This window comes from Panthera uncia, chromosome F1, assembly GCF_023721935.1.
Source record: "Panthera uncia isolate 11264 chromosome F1, Puncia_PCG_1.0, whole genome shotgun sequence".
NCBI lineage: Eukaryota > Metazoa > Chordata > Mammalia > Carnivora > Felidae > Panthera > Panthera uncia.
Window position 1 is genome coordinate 52,413,766 of NC_064813.1, and position 20,685 is coordinate 52,434,450.

Sequence of the window (20,685 nt, forward strand, 5' to 3'; positions counted from 1 at the left end):
TCCTACACTTGTTAAATTAACATCCAGTTACTACCTAACATCCCTGCCAAGTCTATCTTCTATTTGAATCTAGTTCTAAATGCCTGAAGAATTATTATTTGGTAAAGTTTTTATACCATAGCCCTTGGGATAAGCTCATTCCCAAGGAGATGCCAGGTGTGTTCAAACATGCAGAAGTCAACTTAGGCTGAAGGCAGGAATTTCACCTCAGTTATAGCTGCATCCATTTTACCTCCAGGCAGTTTGTCATAACTCACCATAACTTGGTTCTTGCATAACTCCATCACTATGAGCCTTTATTGATAGGTCATATCTATGTTCCCCTTCCTTTCCCCTAGCCCCTTTGTTCCTATCTTTGCATCTGGCCCTCTGCATTCTTGGCTTAATCAATGGATACTCAGCTTACCAGCTGCAAGAGAAATATTACTACTCATCTCTCCTTAAGTCTCTGAATGATGGACTACAATTTAAGCCCAGGTTTTCATGTTTTTCTTTAAGCTCTAGATAAACTTCCTGCATTTCATATCCTTCACCAACGTAATGTTTATAGCCAATATCCATATATCACACTCTTCAGTCAAGCTTTTCATAGGCTGAAGAACTGTGTGCATTATTTCTATTTGTACACCTTAATATGTGGATAACACAAAATACAAGGTAATGTATTTCCAGAAAATTCACACAGTGACTTTTAGACATGTTGTGGTAATTGATGACAAATAGTTAGTTCTGAGCAGATGAGAAAGCATCGATGAACTGCAGGAAATGGTACATTATGTATAGAAAGTATATTCTGTTCCATTTTTTAATGTATTTCCTTAAAAATTATCACTCTGGCAGAACAATCAATTTTTGTGAGTAGCGTCCTTATTCCGCATGATTCCATCATCTTTGGGTCGAACCTGGAAATACTTCCTTCAATGATGCCTTTCCATTTCATCTAATTCATTCCAACTGCTAGTCTCCTGCCTTATTAATATATTTTTTAATGTCTCTTAATCATATCTCTCTGTTCTGGCTCTATTGCAGCAGTCTATTGATGTCTTATTGAGCATTACAATCAACCATTCTTCTTTTTTTATATATAATTACAACTATATTTTCAGTTTTCAGCCAACTTTTAGATTCCCTTATTTTTTTCCTCCATTTATTAAAAAAATCACTTAGATTTTCTAATTCTGAGGACACAGCTTAGGGTACAATTCGACTATAATTTAACAGAGACTCAGTCATAAGGAAAACTTAGAAAGCCACTTGACTTTAAGATGGAATTCACAAGACAGAACAGAGTAAGCCCGCTCCTACCAACTGTATACACTTATACATAAGAACACACTCATGTTTACTCCCTCTTTCTCACACACCTCCACATCCAGGTTTTGTTTGTTTGTTTGTTGTTTATTTGTTTGCATATGCACCTTTGACAGTGGTTTACCAATTTGGTCATTGAAGAGTAATCCAGAGGCCAGCAGCAATGGCATCATCTGGGAACTTTACAAATTCAGACTCTCAGTTTTCACTCCAGACTTCCTGCCTTTTAAAAAGACGTCTGTGGGGTGCCTGGGTGGCTCAGTCGGTTGAGCGTCCGACTTCAGCTCGGGTCATGATCTCACAGTCTGTGAGTTCGAGCCCCGCGTTTGGCTCTGTGCTGACAGCTCAGAGCCCGGGGCCTGTTTCAGATTCTGTGTCTCCCTCTCTCTCTGCCCCTCCCCCGTTCATGCTCTGTCTCTGTTTCAAAGATAAATAAATGTTAAAAAAAATTTTTTTTAAATAAATAAAAAATAAAAAGACGTCTGTGAGGGGTACCTGGGTGGCTCAGTCAGTTGAGCATCCAACTCAATTTCGGCTCAAGTCATGATCCCAGGGTCAGGGTCATGGGATCGAGCTCCGCATTGAGTTCCATGCTGAGCATGGACCCTGCTTAAGATTCTCTCTGTCTCTCTTTCTCTCTCTTTCTCCCTCTGTCCCTCTCCCCTGCTCATGGTCTCTCTCTCTCTGTCAAAATTAATTAAATTAAATTAAATTAAAAATTAAATTAAAATTAAAAGACCTGTGAGATATTCATATGCACATAAAAAGTTTGAGAATCACTGCTCTGGCTGACCTCCCACATCTTGATTGTTGCAGCTTCACTCATGGTTTCTCAGATCCAAGAACACAGCAAAGAAAGGAAGAAGGGAAGGGGAATGGAGAAAATACCAAGCAGGAAAGCACTCAGACAACATTTTTTGAATGCCTTCTACATGACTCAGGCCAAGAAGGACTTTCTCTTAAGTGTTTTCACCTCAGCAGCATTACCCCTGTAGGTGGCGGTAGCAGGTACTCCAAGAATGCCAGCAAACATAGGAAGAGTAGGGGCAGGGGAGGAGCACATTGGAGCCAGTTTGCTCCCACCTTGGATAAGGAGCAGACTGGGATCTCTGTATTTATCTACTGTAAGTATGAGTTCCTAGATCTCCAATACCTCAGAATGCTGGTTTTTGTTTGTTTGTTTTTGTTTTTGTTTTAAAGCATCATCTAGGCATGGGACTTTACCTAGTTTATCTGAACTTAAGTCATAGTAGATGAGGAAAAAAGAAAGAAAAGTCAACCTCTGACTCAAAAAAGATGTCAAATAAATTATGCACTGACTTCAAAGGAAACAAGAAGGAAGGGCAGTGACATCCTGGGAAACTTGCATTATATTTATCTATGCTAATAGCCAAGGCTGGTTTTAAGATAAATGGATTTATTTTTCCCCAGCAGAGTGAATTTTCATCTTTTTTTGGCTCATGGACAGCTTTTGAGTCTGATGAAAGTACTGAAAACTCTTCCCTCAAAGATACATAAACAAATAAAAAACACACAGACACACAACTACATACAATTTAAAGATATATGTGGATGCCCTAAAACTTATCCACTGTAGCTCTAGAAATTCAAGGACTCTATATTAAGGATTCCACAAAAATAGTAATGATCCCTTTCCATTTTACACTCTCAATTAATTTTAATATTATCCTTTAAATGTTCCATGTGTCTTGACTTTGGCATCAGGTTGTTTTTTGGTGGGTTTTTTTTTTTTTTTTTTTTTTTTTTTTACAGGATTTAGTGACTCAGAGCATTACTTCATGCCATTCTCAAGATCTCGGCATTCAAGTGAGGAAGAATTATAACATTTCTTATGGAAGAATAAGGCAAACATGCCATATCTTATGAGATTGGATTGAGTTTCAAATGACAACTGCCAAAGGGAAAGTTCCTTTCCAGAACATAGAGCGCACGACATAGTCACTCAGGCCATTTGGGGCTGGCTTGATTCCTAAGTTATTATAACAAAATGAGACTTGAACTACTGCCTAATTTCCTTGTATGCTCCCTAATATTATTAAGGATTGCAATTGCATGAATTTCTAAAATGTCCTTGAATTCAATTTTACAGTTTATAATTCTGACATTGTTGACAACTTTTTTAGTGTGTATTCTGTTATCCCATTGAAAATGACAATAAACATTTTTTTAGAAATATTTTATAACGTTATTTACCTAAGGTGTATTTGACACTGTATCTTCACACCTAATAAACTATATACTTTATGTCTGTACTTGGAGCATGAGAAAATAATAAAAATCAAAGTAAATATGAATGTGATTTACAGATAGACAATGTGGAGGTTTTAAATTTACAAAACAATTTTATCAGTGTATCTACATTCAGATTCCTACATATAGCTCTCTGGCTACATATCAGATTTAAAGAATATTCTCTTTATTTCTATCTATGAAAATAAAAAAAAATGATTATTATAAAAATTACCAACAAAGCAAATTAGGGAGAGAAAAAAGAAAAAAGGAAAAATATCTTCAAAACAAAAATATTAAAGCATGTTTTTCTTTTATGCATTTTAAAACTAGATTTTTGTACATGGAAAACATTATACAGACGTATCTCTTAAAAAGCTTATTTTCTTCCTGTCCCTCTTCTTCCCATCATCCCACTCCTGAGATCAAAGAACATGTTGTAATATGTGACAGTAATTTTTTTTCTTCTTACCATTGAATAATATTTCACTGAGTAGATATACACATTTTATTTATCCATATACCAGCTAATTTGCATTTGGATTATTTCTACATTTGACTATTATGAATAATGCAGCAATGAATGTTATGAATAAAATTATGTGAGGATACATATTTTCATTTTGCTTGGGTATATACCAAAGAGTTAAAGTGCTGGGTCATACAGTAAGTTTAAATTTAATATTTTGAAAAACACAAGACAATGTTGTGATAATGTGAAGTAGGGATCTAACTTCATTCTTTTGTATATGGATATGCAATTGTCCCAACATCATCTATTAAAAAGACTATTCTTTCTTCATTGACATCTTTGTCAAAAATCAGATGAATGTAAAAGTGAGGGTTTGTGTGTAGACTCAATTCTATTGCAGTGATCAATTAATCAATCTGTCTATCTATCTGTCTACCTATCTATCATCTCCTAAAACCACATCATGCTTTCTTGATTACTGCAACATCATAGTAAATTTTGAAACTGGAAAGTGTGAGTCTTCCCACTCTATTCTTTTTCAAGATTGTTTTGTCCATTTTTAAGTGCGTTGGATTTCTTTATGAATTTTAAAATCATCTAATAATTGTCTGCAAAGAAGTCAGTTGGGCTTTAAGAGGGTTATGTTGAATCTGTAGATCAGTTTGTGGAGCACTAGCAAAATTAAGTTTCTAATACATGAACATGGGATATCTTTCCATTTATATAGATCTTTAATATCTTTCAACAATATTTTATAGTTTTCAGAATATAAGCTTTGCACTTCTTTTATTAAATATATTCCTAAGCATTTTATTCTTGATGCTGTTTAAATGCAGTTGTGTTCTTAATTTCAATGCCGTTCATTGCAAGTGCATAGAAATACCATTGATTTTTGTATACTGATCCTGTATTCTGCAACCTTGCTAAATTTTGCTATGTATTATATTATTTCTGATAGCTTTTGAATAGATTATTTGGATTTTTTTCCCTAGAAAACCATGTTACATACAAATAGAGGTAGTTTTACTTCTTCCCTTTTAATCTGGGTGATTTTTATTTTACTATCTTGCCTAATTTTCCTGGTTAAAACCTGCAGTACAATGTTGAATAGAAGTGATAACAGGGGACATTGTTGTCTTGTCCCTGATCTGAGGAGAAAAGCATCCAGGTTTTAATTGAAGCTTGGGTTATATTATTATTTTTAGCTCTCTACTGGTTATTTTTTGGAACTCTAAATAATATACCTAATAACATCTAAAAATTTTACTTGAAATATAGAGACAATAATGTATGTTAACTTTTTTTCTTATCTCTCCTTTTTAATTCATCACCTTAAAATTTACATGTTAAAATTCCATTTTATAGTATAGTATTCATCTTTTTTAAAATTTTTAAAAAATTAAATCCAGGTTAGTTAACATATAGTGTAATAAATATTTCAGGAATAGAATGTAATGATTCATCACTTACATATAATACCCAGTGCTCATCCCAACAAGTGTCCTCCTTAATGCCCCTTATCCCATTTAGCCCATCACCCCACCCAACACCCCACCAACAACACTCAGTTTGTTCTCTGCATTTAAGAGTCTCTTATGGTATGTCTCTCTCTTTGTTTCTATATTATTTTTGCCTCCCTTCCCTTAAGTTCATCTGTTTTGTATCTTAAATTCCACATATGAGTAAAATCATATGATATTTGTCTTTCTCTGACTGACTTATTTCATTTAGCATAATACACTTTAATTCCATCAATGTTGTAAAAGACAAGATTTCATCCTTTTTGATTGCTGTTCCATTGTATATGTATACCACATCTTCTTTATCCATTCGTCAACCGATCGACATTTTGGCTATTGTTGATAGTGCTGCTATAAACATGAGGGTGCATGTGTCCCTTCGAAACAGCACTCCTGTATCATTTGGATAAACACCTAGCAGTGCAATTGCTTGGACATAGGGTAGTTCTATTTTTAATTTTTTAAGGAACTGCCATATTGTTTTCCAGAGTGGCTGCACGAGTCTGCATTCCCACCAGCAATGCAAAAGGGGTCCTCTTTCTCCGCATCCTTGCCAACATCCATTATTAGCTGAGTTGTTCATTATAGCCATTCTGACTGGTGTGAGGTGATAGCTCATTGTGGTTTTGATTTGTATTTTTCTGATGATGAACGACATTGAGGATTTTTTCATGTGTCTGTTTTCATGTTTCATCCAGCCATCTGGATGTCTTCCTTGGAAAGGTGTCTATTCATGTCTTCTGCCCATTTCATCACTGAATTGTTTTTTGGGTGTTCAGTTTGATAAGTTCTTTATAGATTTTGGATACAAATCCTTTATCTGATATGTTATTTTCAAATATCTTCTCCTATTCTATCAGTTGCCTTTTAGTTTTACTGATTGTTTCCTTCTCAGTGAAGATTTTTATGTTGATGAGGTCCAAATAGTTCATTTTTGCTTTCATTTCCCTTGCCTACAGACACATGTCAAGTAAGAAGTTGCTGCAGCCAAGGTCAAAGAGGTTGTTGCCTGTTTTCTCCTCTAGGATTTTGATGGCTTCCTGTCTTACGTTTAGGTCTTTCACCCATTTTGGGTTTATTTTTGTGTATGGTATATGAAATTGGTCCAGGTTCATTCTTCTGCAGTTCACTGTCCAGTTTTCCCAACACCATTTTATGAAGAGACTGTCTTTTTTCCATTGTATATTCTTCCCTGCTTTGGTAAAGACTAATTGACCATATGTTTGTGGGTCCATTTCTGGGTTCTCTATTCTTTTCCACTGATCTATGTGGCTGTTTTTGTGCCAGTACCATACTGTCTTAACGATTACAGCTTTGTAATACAGCTTGAGGTCCAGAATTGTGATGCCTCCTGCTTTGGTTTTCTTTTTCAGGATTCCTTTGGCTATCTGGTGTCTTTGCTGATTCCATACAAATTTCAGGATTGTTTGTTCTAGCTCTGTGAAGAATGCGAGTGTTATGTTGATAGGGATTGCATTGAATATGTAGATTGCTTTGGGTAGTATCAACATGTTAACATTATTTGTTCTTCTGATCCATAAGCATGGAATGTTTTTCCATTTTTTGTGTGTGTGTGTGCCCTTGTCAATTTCTTTCATAAGCTTTCTATAGTTTTCAGTGTATAGATTTTTCACCTCTTTGGTTAGGTTTATTACTAGGTATTTTATGGTTTGGGGCACATATTGTAATTGTAAATAAGATCAATTCCTTGATTACTCTCTCTGCTTCTTCATTATTTGTGTACAGAAATGCAACCAATTGATTTTATATTCTGTGACTTTGCTGAATTCACATATCAGTTCAAGCAGTTTTTTGGTGGAATCTTTTGGGTTTCCACATAGAGTATTATGTCATCTGTGAAGAGTCAAAGTTTGACTTCCTCCTTGCCAATTTGGATGGGTTTTATTTCTTTGTGTTGTGTGATTGCTAAGGCTAGGACTTTCAACACTATGTTGAATAGCAATGGTGAGAGTGAACATCCTTGTCATGTTCCTGACCTTAGGGCGAAAGCTCTTAGTTTTCCCCCATTGAGGATGATACTAGTGGTGGTTCTTTCATCATACATGGCCTTTATGATCTTGAAGTATGATCCTTATATCCCTACTTTCTTGAGGGTTTTTATCAAGAGAGAATGCTGTATTTTGTCAAATGCTTTCTCTGCATCTATTGAGAGGATCACGTGGTACTTATTCTTTCTTTTTTTAATGTGATGTATCACACTGATTGATTTGCAGATATTGAACCAGCCCTGCATCCCAGCAATAAATCCCATTTGATTGTCGTGAATAATTCTTTTAATGTATTGTTGGAGCCAGTTTGCTAGTATCTTATGGAGAAATTTTGCATCCATGTTCATCAGGGCAATTGGTCTGTAGTTCTCCTTTTTAGTGGGGTCTTTGTCTGGCTTTGGAATCAAAGTGATGCTGGCCTCATAGAATGAGTTTGGAAGTTTGTTTGTTTGTTTGTTTTCATTTCTATTTTTTGGAACAGCTTCAAAAGAACAGGTGTTAACTCTTCTTTAAATGTTTGGTAGAAACCCCTGGAAAGTTATCCAGCCATGGACTCTCATTTGTTGGGATATTTTTGATTACTTATTCCATTTCTTTACTGCTTACAGGTCTGTTCAAATTTTCTATTTCTTCCTGTTTCAGTGTTGGTAGTTTATATGTTTCTAGCAATTTTTTCATTTTTTCCAGATTGCCCAATTGGTTGGCATATAACCATTCATAATAGTATCTTATTATTGTTTGTATTTCTGAAGTATTTGTTGTGATCTCTCCTTTTTCATTCATGATTTTATTTATTTGGGCCCTTTATTTTTTCTTATTGACCAATCTGGCTAGGGGTTTATCAATTTTGTTAATTCTTTCAAAGGAATAGCTCCTGGTTTCATTAATCTGTTCTACTGTTTTGTTTGTTTTTATATCATTGATTTCTACTCTAATCTTTATTATTTCCCTTCTTCTGCTGGTTTTGGGTTTTATCTGCTGTTCTTTTTCAAGCAATTTAAGGCATAAGGTTAAGTTGTGTATTTGAGACCTTTATTCCTTTTTTAGGAAGGCCTGGATTGCTATATACACTTCCCTCTTAAGACAGCCTTTGCTGCATCCCAGTGGTTTTGGGCTGTAGTGTTCTCATTGGCTTCCATGTACTTTTTAATTTCCTCTTTAATTTATTGGTTAATCCATTCATTCTTCAGTAGGATGTTCCTTAATCTCCAAGTATTCAAGGTCATTTCAATTTTTTCTTGTGGATGATTATAAGTTTCATAGTATTGCAGTCTATAAATATGCAAGGTATGATCTTGATCTTTTTGTATTTGTTGAGAGCTGATTTGCGACCCAGGATGTGATTTATTTTGGAGAATTTTCCAGGTGTACTCAAGAAGAATGTGTATTCTTCTGCTTTGGGATGAAATGTTCTGAATATATCTGTTAAGTCCATCTGGTCCAGCATATCATTCAAAGCCATTGTTTCCTTGTTGATTTTCTGCTTAGATGATCTTTCCATTGTTGTATGTGGGGTGTCAAAGTCCCCTACTATTATGGTGTTATTATCAAGGAGTTTATTTATGCTTATGATTAATTGATTTATATATTTGTGTGCTTTCAAGTTGGTGGCATAAATATTTACAATTGTTAGATCTTCTTAATGGATAGCTCCCTTAATTATTATACCATGCCTTTCTGCATCTCTTGTTACAGTCTTTATTTTAAAATCTAGTTTGTCTGATATAAGTAAGGCTACTCCAGCATTCTTTTGATGACCATCAGCATGATAGATGGTTCTCTATCCCTTTACTTTTAATATGCAGGTGTCTTTAGGTCTAAAATGAGTTTCTTGTAAGCAACATATAGATGGGTCTTGTTTCTTATCCATTCTGATACCCTATGTCTTTTGATTGAAGCATTTAGTCCATTGACATTTAGAATGAATACTGAAAGATACAAATTTAGTGCCATTGCTTTTCGTCTTTTTTGTTTTGTTTCATCTTTTCTCCAAAGAGTCCCCCTTAAAATTTCTTGCAGTGCTGGTCAAGTGGTCATGAACTCTTTTAGTGTTGTTTATCTGGGAAAATCTTTATTTCTCTTTCTATTTTGAATGACAGCCTTGCTGGATGAAGAATTCATGCCTGCATATTTTTCCAATTCAGCACATTGAGAATATCCTGCCACTCCTTTCTGGCCCACCAACTTTCTGTGTATAGGTCTGCTGTGAACCTGATCTGTCTTTCCTTATAGGTTAAGGACTTTTTTCCCTTGCTGCTTTCATGATTCTCTCCTTGTCTGTGTATTTTGTGAATTAGACTATGATATGCCTTGGTGATGGTCGTTTTTGGTTGACTCTAATGGAAGTTCCCTGTGCTTCTTGGATTTTGATGTCTGTAACCTTTCCCAGATTAGGAAAATTTTCTGCTATAATTTGCTCATATAAACTTTCTGCCCCCTTTTCTCTCTCTTCATCTTCTGGGATTCCTATGATTTTGGTTTTATTCCTTTTTAATAAGTCACTGAATTCTCTAAGTCTTGTCTCATGATCTTTTACCTTTGTTTGCTTTTTTTCCTGCTTCATTATTCTCCATAATTTTATCCTCTATATCGCTGATTCACTGCTCTGATTTGTCCATCCTTCCCATTGTGGTATTCTTTTGAGATTGCATCTCAGTTATACCATTTTTAATTTTGTCCTGTCTAGATTTTATTTATTTTACCTCTGCATAAAGGGATTCTATGCTTTTTCCAACCCCAGCTAGTATTCTTATTATCATGGCTCTAAATTCTAGTTCAGACATCTTGCTTATATCTGTGTTGATTTAGCCACTGGCTGTAATTTCTTCCCAACCTTTCTTTTGAGGTTAATTCCTTCATTTTGTCAATTTTGAGGAAGGAAAACAAAATTAATAAAATTAAAATTTGAAAATTAAAAACAAAACAAAAAATCATATAAAGGAAGCTAGATCCTAGGTGTGCTTTGGTCTGCTTGTTTAAAGAAGCTTGATAGAGAAAAAAGGGAAAGAAAAGAAAAAAATCATAAAATTTTAAAAATTAAAAAGTTATATAACAAAATAGAATAAAATGAAATGAAAATGAAAGAGAATGAAAATTTATAAAAAATAATAAAGTAAAAATAAAAATAAATTTTTCTCTTTCTGTATCCATGAAAAGGGGAAGAAAAGAAAGAAAGAAAAATGTTAACAATTTAAACAAAAACAGAAGCAAAGAATATGGACAAATAAATGAACCAGCAAACAGAATGAAACATGAATGAAGTATATCCAGTTTCTCCTAGAACTGAAACTATTAAGCACTCTATAGTCCATACACTAAGCAAGTACAGTGACTTGTGCTGGTCTTCTAGGGTATGTGCTTGGAGGGCACAGGTGGGTGAGTTTTGGTATAACAGCTCCATTCTCCACTAGATGGTACTGCTTATCTTATTGGGGTGGATCACTTTGGCATGCTTGTGAGAGACATGAAATTGCTTCACCCAGCTCTCTAGTTTCTGGCACAGGAACTTTGCACTATCACCCACCTGTAATCAAGCACCCCTCCTTTGTCTCAGGCCTCTGTCCACTCCCCAGCTCTACCCTGTCTGTATCCTAGTTGTCCACCTGCCAGGCGGCACCTCACTCCAGTGTTTTATCTCAGGTCAGGTTGTGTTTCAAAACCCCATGCTTCAGAAGACCCCTGTGGCTTGAACCCATGCCAACTTTCTGGGGGAGGTCTCACTGAGCAATGGCCAGTGACGGCTTGCCCTAGAAAATGTTAACATAATCAGGCAGCTGCAGAGGTTCAGAGATTATGGCAAATCACAACACACAGCCTGCTCTAGTGTCTTTATCCCAATACCAGCAAACGTGGGTGCTCTCCAGGGTCTTCTGGGACCTTTGCCTGTGAGGAAGCCATAAGGCCTCTACCAAATGCACTCCAAGCAGGGGAACCGCCTCTCCCTGTGTGGCACATGGACCCTTCAGAACCCACTGCTCGCTTCTGGGGATTCATCCTGCTTCCTCACCAGAGCACTGCCAGGCACTGAACTCTGAAACTTCAGACTCTGTGCTCCACTGTGTATAGAATTCTGGTGGTATTGAAACCTCTCCTTTCTTCCTGTCAATGGTTTTGGGGAACAGATTTCTTGTTCATTACCCTGTGAGTGTTTTCACTCTCTCTCTCTTTCTCTCCAGCTACTTTCGGGGGAATGTTTTTCTTGCATGATTCTAATGTGCCACACTCTCCCCCTTTCTTTTTCTCTGTCCTCTCTCTACAAAAAGAGCTCCCTACCCTCCACAGCTATTCTCTCCCCAGTTCACCTCTCTGCACCCATGTACCTTCTGAGTGTGGCTCAAGTTATGCAGATTGTCGTGTTAATCCCCATATCCGCTTCTTAGGTGTTCAAAATGGTTTGGTGCTTATCTCGCTGCATTTTCATGATGAGACAAGCTCAGGGTTTCCATGCTGCTCTGCCATCTTAACTCCTTGCCTCATCGTTCATTTTATAGCCATTCTCTCTTCTACTCTTTGATAATGGGTTGAGCTTTATACCCAATATAAACAAAACTGATTACCATTTTGGCACTTAAATATTATTTATCACAAAACAAAATAAAATATAATTTGATCTTTAAAGAATAAAATGCAATCATCAAACACCTATTTAAGGAAAGCATGCTTCAAGACCATAACGAACACTGAATTCTTTTAAAATATATTTTGACTTATATTTATTTCTTTGGGTCACAATTATCTTTCATTTCTTTTTAATGTTCCTCTCTTTCTGTACTTTTTCTTCATTTTTTTATATTAAATGTTTTAATATTGGCTTGATAAGTGGTAACATTCTGATCAACTATCAATACAAAAAGAGGTTTTAACCTCATACTGAAGTGATAGTTTGGTAAGAAGTGGGTATTGAATTTTTCTTCAAAATGTCTTCCCTTGGAATTTTTAAGGTAATTCTTCACTGACTTCAAGCAGCATTAGTTCCTGATCATGTCAATAGGATTATTTCTTTTATCTTCTTTTATATATATAGCATTTTATTTTGAAATAATTATGAATACACAGGAAGTTGAAAAGGTAGTACAGAGGAGTCTCATATGCTTTTTGCCCAGTTTCCCCTAATGGTTACATTTTACATAATTATAATACATTACCCAAACCCTGAATTTGACATGTGCGCAATGTGTTCATATGGTCCTATGCCATTTGATCACGTGTGTACACTTGTATAACCACCACCACAATCAAGTTGCAGAACTATCCCATTACCACAATGTTCTTCCCTGTGATGGTCATTTATACTCACACCCATCACCTTTCCCTCACCATCTCTAACCTCTGGTAACCACTATTCTGTTTTCCATCCCTATAATTTTGTTGTTTTGCTAATATTACATAAATGTAATCAACAGAATATGACTTTTGGAGACTGGATATTTTTTTCATTCAGAATAACACATTTGATATCTATCTAACTTGTGTGTGTCAGTGGTTCTTTTCCATGTATTTCAGAGTAGTAATTCTGTGGTATGGATGGTTTAACCATTCACCCACTGAGAAACTTTAGGCTATTTCCTGTTTTTGACTATTATAAATAAAGCTGCTAATAAAATATATGTACAGGTTTTTACAGACATAAATTTTCACTCCTCTGGACTGACTGTCCAGGAATGGAATTGCTAGTTTGTATAATAAGTGTCTATTTTGTTTTTTAAAACTCTTAGGGGTGCCCTGTGGCTCAGCTGGTTAAGTGTCCAACTCTTGATTTTGGCTCTCCTCATGTTCTCACAGTTCATGAGATTGATCCGCACATCAGGCTCTGCACTGGCAGCATGGAGCCTGCTTGGGATTCTGTCTCCCTCTCTCAAAATAAATAAATAAACATTTAAAAAATAAAATAAAATTCTCAAACTATTTTTCAGAGTGGCTTTACCATTTTATATTCTCATTAACAATATGTGATCCAATTGCTCCTTATTCTTGCCAGTATTTCCAATTGTCACTTTTTAGTTTTTCAAATAGTTGCCTGTGATGTCTAATTGTAGTCTCTATTTCTATGTCTCCAATGGCAAATGTTGAAGATCCTTTCATGGAATTATTTGCCACCTGCATATCCTGTTCAGTGATATGTCTCTTCATGTCTTTGGCCATTTTTTGTTTTATGTTTGTCATTTTCTGAATATTGAGTTCATTATATATTCTAGATATAGTTTCTTTCTTAAATATGTGGTTTGCAAATATGTCCTCTCAGTCTGTAGCTTGTCTTTTCACTCTCTGAAGAGGTTCTTTTGTTGAGCAAAAACTTTGATGAAGTTGATGGAGTCTAATTCATCAATATTTTTCTTTTATTCATTACATATTTAGTGTCATGTCTAAGAACTATTTTCAAAAGCCATATGACTCAGGGTGCCTGGGTAGCTCAGTTGATTAACTTACCAACTCTTGATTTTGGCTCAGGTCATGATTTCATGGTTTGTGAGCCCCCTGCTGTGTGCTGTCATTGTGCAGCTTGCTTGGGATTCTCTCTCTCCCTCTCTGTATGCCCCTCCTTGGTTCTCTCCCAAAATAAATAAATTAAAAAAAATAAAAAACCTTATTTCCAAAAGATTTTCTCTTATATTTTAAAAGTTGCATTTGTTTACATTTTACATTTAAACAATAATTAATTTTGCTTTAATTTCTGTGACTATGCAAATGCTGAAGGGGTATTTGTTAAAAGACCATCGTTCCTCCACTGACTTTCTTTTATGTCTTCACCAAAAATTGGTTAGTCATATTTATGTGGGACTATATATGATTTCTCTATTCTATTACAATGATCCATTTGTCTACACTTCCTCTAATACCACACAATCTTGATTAGTATGACTATACAATAAGCCCTGAAGTCAGGTAGAATGATTCCTCCCATTTTATTCCCCATTTTGAAGTTAATTAGCTTAATTAGCTATTCTAAATTTTAGGTATTCTAAAACTTATATGCAAATTCTATATTTTATCTGTAATATATAAATATAAAATAGTAAAAAAAGTATTTAAAATACTATGTTTTATACTATTTCCATATAAATTTTAGCATCTTTCTATCCATATCTACAAAAAAGTTTCTGGGATTTTAATAGGAATTTTCTGTAATAATTTATATATTACTTTGAAAAGAGTTGATACCTTTACTGTGTTGAATCTTCCAACCCATGGACACATATTAGCTTTCCATCTATTCAGATATTCTTTGCTTTATTTTATCAGCATCATTCGGGGTTTGGCATAGTAATCCTAGACACTTTGAGCAACTGCAAATAGTATTACATTTTTATTTCTGTGTCTATATATTCATTTTTCACATATGGGAATACACTGATTTTTTGTATGTTGGTCTTATATCCTGAAATTTTACTGAATTCACTTCATAATTCTAGAAGTATTTTTTTTCTGTTTTTGTTTTTGGGTTTTTTGGGTTTTTTTTTTTTTTTTTGGTACATTCATTGGGATTTTCTATATGGGTCATTGTGTTATATGCAAAGCAGAACAGTTTTATTTTTTCCTTTCTGATCAGTATGTCTCCTGTTTCCTTTTCTTGCTTTGCTGTACTGGCTAGACCTTCCAGTGCTATGCTGAATACAAGTAATGAAAGTGGACATCTTTGTCTTGTTCCCACTCTTAGGTGAAAGTATTCACTTTTTCATATATAAGTAGAATGTTAGCTGTAGGTATGTATTGTTCTGGACATGTTCATTTTCAAGTTGAACATCTCTTTTCCTAGTTTTCTGAGAATTTTTGTCATGAATTGGTGCAGAATTTTGTCAAATATATTTCTACATCCATAATATGAGTATGTAATTTTTTTCCTTTCGCCTGTGAATAAGGTATAATGCACTGTTTGATTTTCAAATATTGAACAAGCATTGCATTCCTCCAAATACAATGGCCTCTGTGTGTGTTTTTTTTTTTAATATTGCTGAATATCTACTTGCTAAGTTTGTTAAGATTTTGGCTTCTCTATTCCTGTGGGATATTAGTCTGTGGTTTTCTTTTTATGTACTGTCTCTGTCTAGTTTTGATATGAGGATAATACATTCTTGAAATGAGTTAGGAAGTCACTCTTCCTCTTCAACCTTGTGGTAGCTACAGACCTTATTTTAATTACTCTAAATGTTTGGTAGAATTTTATAGTGAAATTCTCTGGGCTTGGGAATTTCTTTTTTAGTAAATTTTAAAGTATGAATTCAAATTCTTTAATACTTGTAGGGCTATTCAAATTATGAATTTCATATTGGGTGAGCAGGTAATATGTACTTTTTTAGGAAGTGCTCCATCTCACGACAGTTATAAAATGTATGGAGTTATTGGTGGTATTTCCTTATTATTCTTTAACGTCTGCAAGATTCTGTAGTTACACTTCTTGTTTCATTTCTGCTGTTAGTAATCTGTGCTTTCTCTTTATTCTTTGTCAGTCTTGGAAGATGCTTGTAAATTTTATCTTTCCAAAGATTCATTTTTTTCACTGATTTTCTCTGTTTTTTCTGTTTACATTTTATTGATTTCTGCTCTTAGCTTTATGATTTCACTTATTCTGCTTGCTTTGAGATTATCTCAGTCTTCTTTTTATTTCTTGAAGTGGCAGTTCAGATTATTGATTGGAGAATCTGTGTTTTCTAAAGTAAGCACTGAACGGTATAAAATTCCCTTGTATCACTGCTTTCCATGCATCCAAAAATTTTAATATTTTGTATTTTTATCACCATTCAGTTGACTGTCTTTTTACATTTCCTTTGAGACTTCCTCTTTGACCCATGAATAATTTAGAACTGTGTTGTGTGGTTTCCAAGTGATTGGAGATTTTTGTTCACCTGTTTTTGATTTCTACTCTGATTCCATTGTGGTTGAAGGATATACTCTATGGTTTCAACTCTTTTATTTATTTATTTTTTAATGTTTATTTATCTTTGAGAGAGAGAGAGAGAGAGAGAGAGAGAGACAGACAGACAGACGGTGTGTGAGCGGGGGAGGGACAGAGAGAGAGGGAGAGGCAGAATCCGAAGCAGATTCCAGGCTTTAAGCTGTCAGCACAGAGCCCGATGTGGTGCTCGAACTCACAAACCAGGAGATCATGACCTGAGGCAAAGTCAGATGCTTAACCGACCGAGCCACCCAGGTGCTCCAGGTTTCAGTTCTTTTAAATTTATTGAAGTTTTGGGGCGCCTGGGTGGCTCAGTCAGTTAAGCGTCAGGCTCAGATCATGATCTTCCGGCCCGTGAGTTTGAGCCCCGCGTCAGGCTCTGTGCTGACAGCTCAGAGCCTGGAGCCTGCTTCGGATTCTCTGTCTTCCTCTCTCTCTGCCCCTAACCCACTTGCATTCTGTCTCTATCTCTCTCAAAAATAAATAAATATTAAAAACATTTATTTAATTAAAAAAATTATTAAAGTTTTCTCTATGTCCCAGGATATCTTGGTATATGTGCAATATATATGTATTCTGCTGTTGTTGAGTGGATTGTTCATTATATGTCAGATCTTGTTGGCTGAAGACATTGTTAAGTTGTATATTCTTGATAATTTTTTTTTATTCTATCAATTTTTGAGAGAGAGGTGTTGAAGTTTCTTTTGTATTTTTTTAGAGATTTCTCTCAGTTTTTCTTCACATATATTGCAGCTCTACTGTTTAGTACATACACATTTAGAATTTCTATGTCTTCTTGCTTAATTGATCCTTTCTCATTACATACTATCTCTGTGGAAATTTTGTTTGTATTCCACATTACCTGATATTAATATAGTCAGTCAATATAGTCATTCTTGCTATCTTTTGATTAATTTTCGCATGGTATAAGTTTTACCATTTTTTTATGTCTAGCATATGTATATTATTATAATTGAAGTGAATTTTTTATAGAAACAGACATGTAAATGAGACTTCAGGAAGTAGAACTTTAGTTCACAGTTTTTCAGTACTATATACCAAAGTCACATGACCTTGGATCTTCAGAGAGAAAAAAATTATTTAAGTGAAAATTTTACATAATGCTCACGTTGTGATAACCATTCTAAATGACCATCTGACTGTGAGATCAGTACTCAGACAAAATCTCCCTTCAATCACTGTACATTTTTTAAATAAATATTTATTGGGTGCTAATTATATTACTGAAACTGTTCCATATATGTTGGACAGAAAGAGACAAAGAAGGAAATTATCATAAAGGCTTTAATAAAAATAATATGGGGTAACATAAACAAAAGTGATTTCAAAATGTTCTATAATTCTGTGGTTGGTGAAGAGATCTTAAAAGATATGTCAATCTTTGAGTGGAAATGTGAATATCAAGCAAAATATATACATGCTAAAAATTATGGCAGATTTGTAAAGAGGAGCTGTGTAAATAAAGACAGTCAGATTTTACTGATCAAAATGTATAAAATTGTGATAAGACTTTCTCAGAAAATAGTTCCTCAAAATCAAAAAATAAAAAAATTGTAGAAATTGTCTTTGTCAAAAGACTCTTCAACCTTCCAGTAAAACATATAATGCTCTTTTATTAACACACTACAGTCACTCTGAAGTTTTCAAATTGCCATTTTGGCCTACTTTATATTTGGCTTTTATTTGTTAAAGCAGTTTATAATGTATGCTGAAAGTTTTATGACCAATATATTTTGCCTTGAACTTAGTATCTTCGTGCTGTAGCTTATTTTTTTTTTTTTTCTTTAACCATATAGTGGGCTTACATTACCATCCAGGGCATTCTCAATTATTTACAAGGGAATATGTAATTGTTTAAACAACTTTTTTAAATGTTTATTATTGAGAGGAAGAGAGTGTGAGCAGGGTAGGTGCAGAGAGAGTGGGGGACAGAGGATCCAAAGCAGCCTCTGAGCTGACAGCAAAGAGCCTGATATGTAGCTGGAACCCATAAACTTTGAGATCATGACCTGAGCTGAAATCAAGAGATTGATGCTTAACCTACTGAGCCAGCCAGACACCCCTATGTAATTATTAAAAATTAATACAGTCACTGAATTGATTCTTTTTAATTTTTTAATGTTTATTCATTTTTGAGAGACAGAGACAGAGCATAAGGGAGGGGGAGAGAGAGAGAGAGAGAGGGAGAAAGACACAGAATTCGAAGCAGGACCCAGGCTCCCAGCTGCCAGCACAGAGCCTAACCCAGGGCTCAAACTCACTGACTGTGAGATTATGACCTGAGCCAAGTCAGACGCTTAATCAACTGAGGACCCGGGCACCCCTGAAATGATTCTTTAAAGGAAATTTGCCCTTTATATATTATTATGTGTTAGTATTATCACAACAGGTCAAAAGCTCTAGCTGAAGATACCACATTTAAATATGGAGCTGCTTTTTCTGACTTGAGGCAGGATTTATAGGCCCAGGTCAGTTAGCACCTGTGTTCACGTAGGTCAAACATCGGTACTTGTGATGTTGGTAAGAAAAATGGATAAAATCATAAAAATTCATTGTATCATCAAGAGAGAAGGTTGGAACAAGAAATTTACAAGTAGGGCTATCATAATTTTCATGTGGAGCTATGTGTGACCTTTGTTATACTATCTTCTATGGAATTTGGGAGGAAAACTGTTGTTTAATTAATACCTTTTATTAGTATTAACTCACCCATAATGCCAAGACATATACTCAATTACTTCCTAGTTTACTTGGAATCCCCTCCCCCTCAATATTTTCGACAATTTTAAAATTAAAAATAAAATGAACCTTTCATATATGCAAAGGACCACCTAAGCAGCCTTGTATGTCCTGTTAAAAGTTACACAGAAACACTTCTAGAGCAGCCATCTCCAAGAAAAGCAAACACACACAGAGGACTTCCTGATAAATACAGACCTCCATGTCACTGGTAGAACATCTCCCAAATTAATTTCTGAAAATGAGCAATTATTTACCTTCAATACTCAGAACTCACCTCATCACAAAGGAGGTCACTGTTTCTAGTGCCCGTTTTATCACAATCACAGGGTTTGCAAACATCTACGGCGGAAGTATCTGCACCAACTCGGCGGAAAAAGTAATCCTTACACAGCTCACAGTTCCTTCCTGCGGCAGGGAAAGGTTATGCATTATGACTTCCAATTCATTAAAATCAGCTGCATAATTCAAAATTAAAGACTGTATTCCTTTGAGGGAATTCTATAATTTTCGGGACGTCCATTTTAATGCACCTTTCATCTCTACCTGCCAATTTAGTGATCCAGAGCATATGAAACAATGAACCTGTTACAAACTGTGCTTTACTTCATTAAACGCCCATCTGTTATGTAATACCACACTTCTAAAAAGCTCTGCTTTGTTGGGGCCCATCCATTTTGAAAGTCTTTGCTTCCAAATTTAAAAACTTTTCTTTATTTCTAGGACTAGGCACTTAATCTAAATCAAATATGAGAAATGTTTATATGTGTGGTAGGTGATGGCCATACAGTTGGAAGCAAGTATGTGTGCAGTATTGGAAATATTATTCAAGCACTAGATCTTGTTTAAAAAAAAGGACACTGTTCCAAATATAATTTATTATTCTATATTAACATTATTAAAAGCAAAAGTTTCTGCTGCTTATTGCCATTATTTTTTTTATTTCAAATACCAAAATATAAATTTATTATGTTTAGATATACCAAATGCGTTTCATATTAAATATTAGAATAGACTGAGATGTTAGAAATATGAGGTAATTCCCATAGTTTACAATTTATTATTTAGAAATTTTCTCTTGACATTTTATATAAGAAAAAACTTAAACTTCAGGGAGCTTCTAAAGTAAATGTGAGTAGTATATAAGATCACTGAAAGGAGCTGAAATAAAACTCAAGACTATCAATTCCCCCTTAAACATTATGCACTCTGTTCAAATACTGTTGAAATTGGCTCAATATCAAAAGACTATAGAAATAACTTAATCAAGTAAAAAACACATCCTGATGGATATTGGCCATGGACTAATTAAAAATTAAATGGATTTATAATATTTCTAGAATATATCTATTTGCATATGCTGATGACTCCCAAATTTCTATCTTTAATCTAGAAATTTCTTTATTTATCATTCAATGAATATTTATTGAGTGATTACCATGTTTCAAACACTGAGCTAAATGCTGAGGAATA

The 20,685-nt window shown here is 34.7% G+C and overlaps 1 protein-coding gene across 1 annotated transcript in view; it reads right to left on the bottom strand.

Moving 5' to 3' along the window:
* Nucleotides 1–20,685, bottom strand: part of USH2A (usherin) — a 733,950-nt gene that overhangs the window by 596,956 nt on the left and 116,309 nt on the right. The window contains exon 10 of the mRNA XM_049634559.1: nucleotides 19,490–19,620. Within this exon, the coding sequence (XP_049490516.1) occupies nucleotides 19,490–19,620 (131 nt within the window). The remainder of the gene's footprint in view (nucleotides 1–19,489; nucleotides 19,621–20,685) is intronic.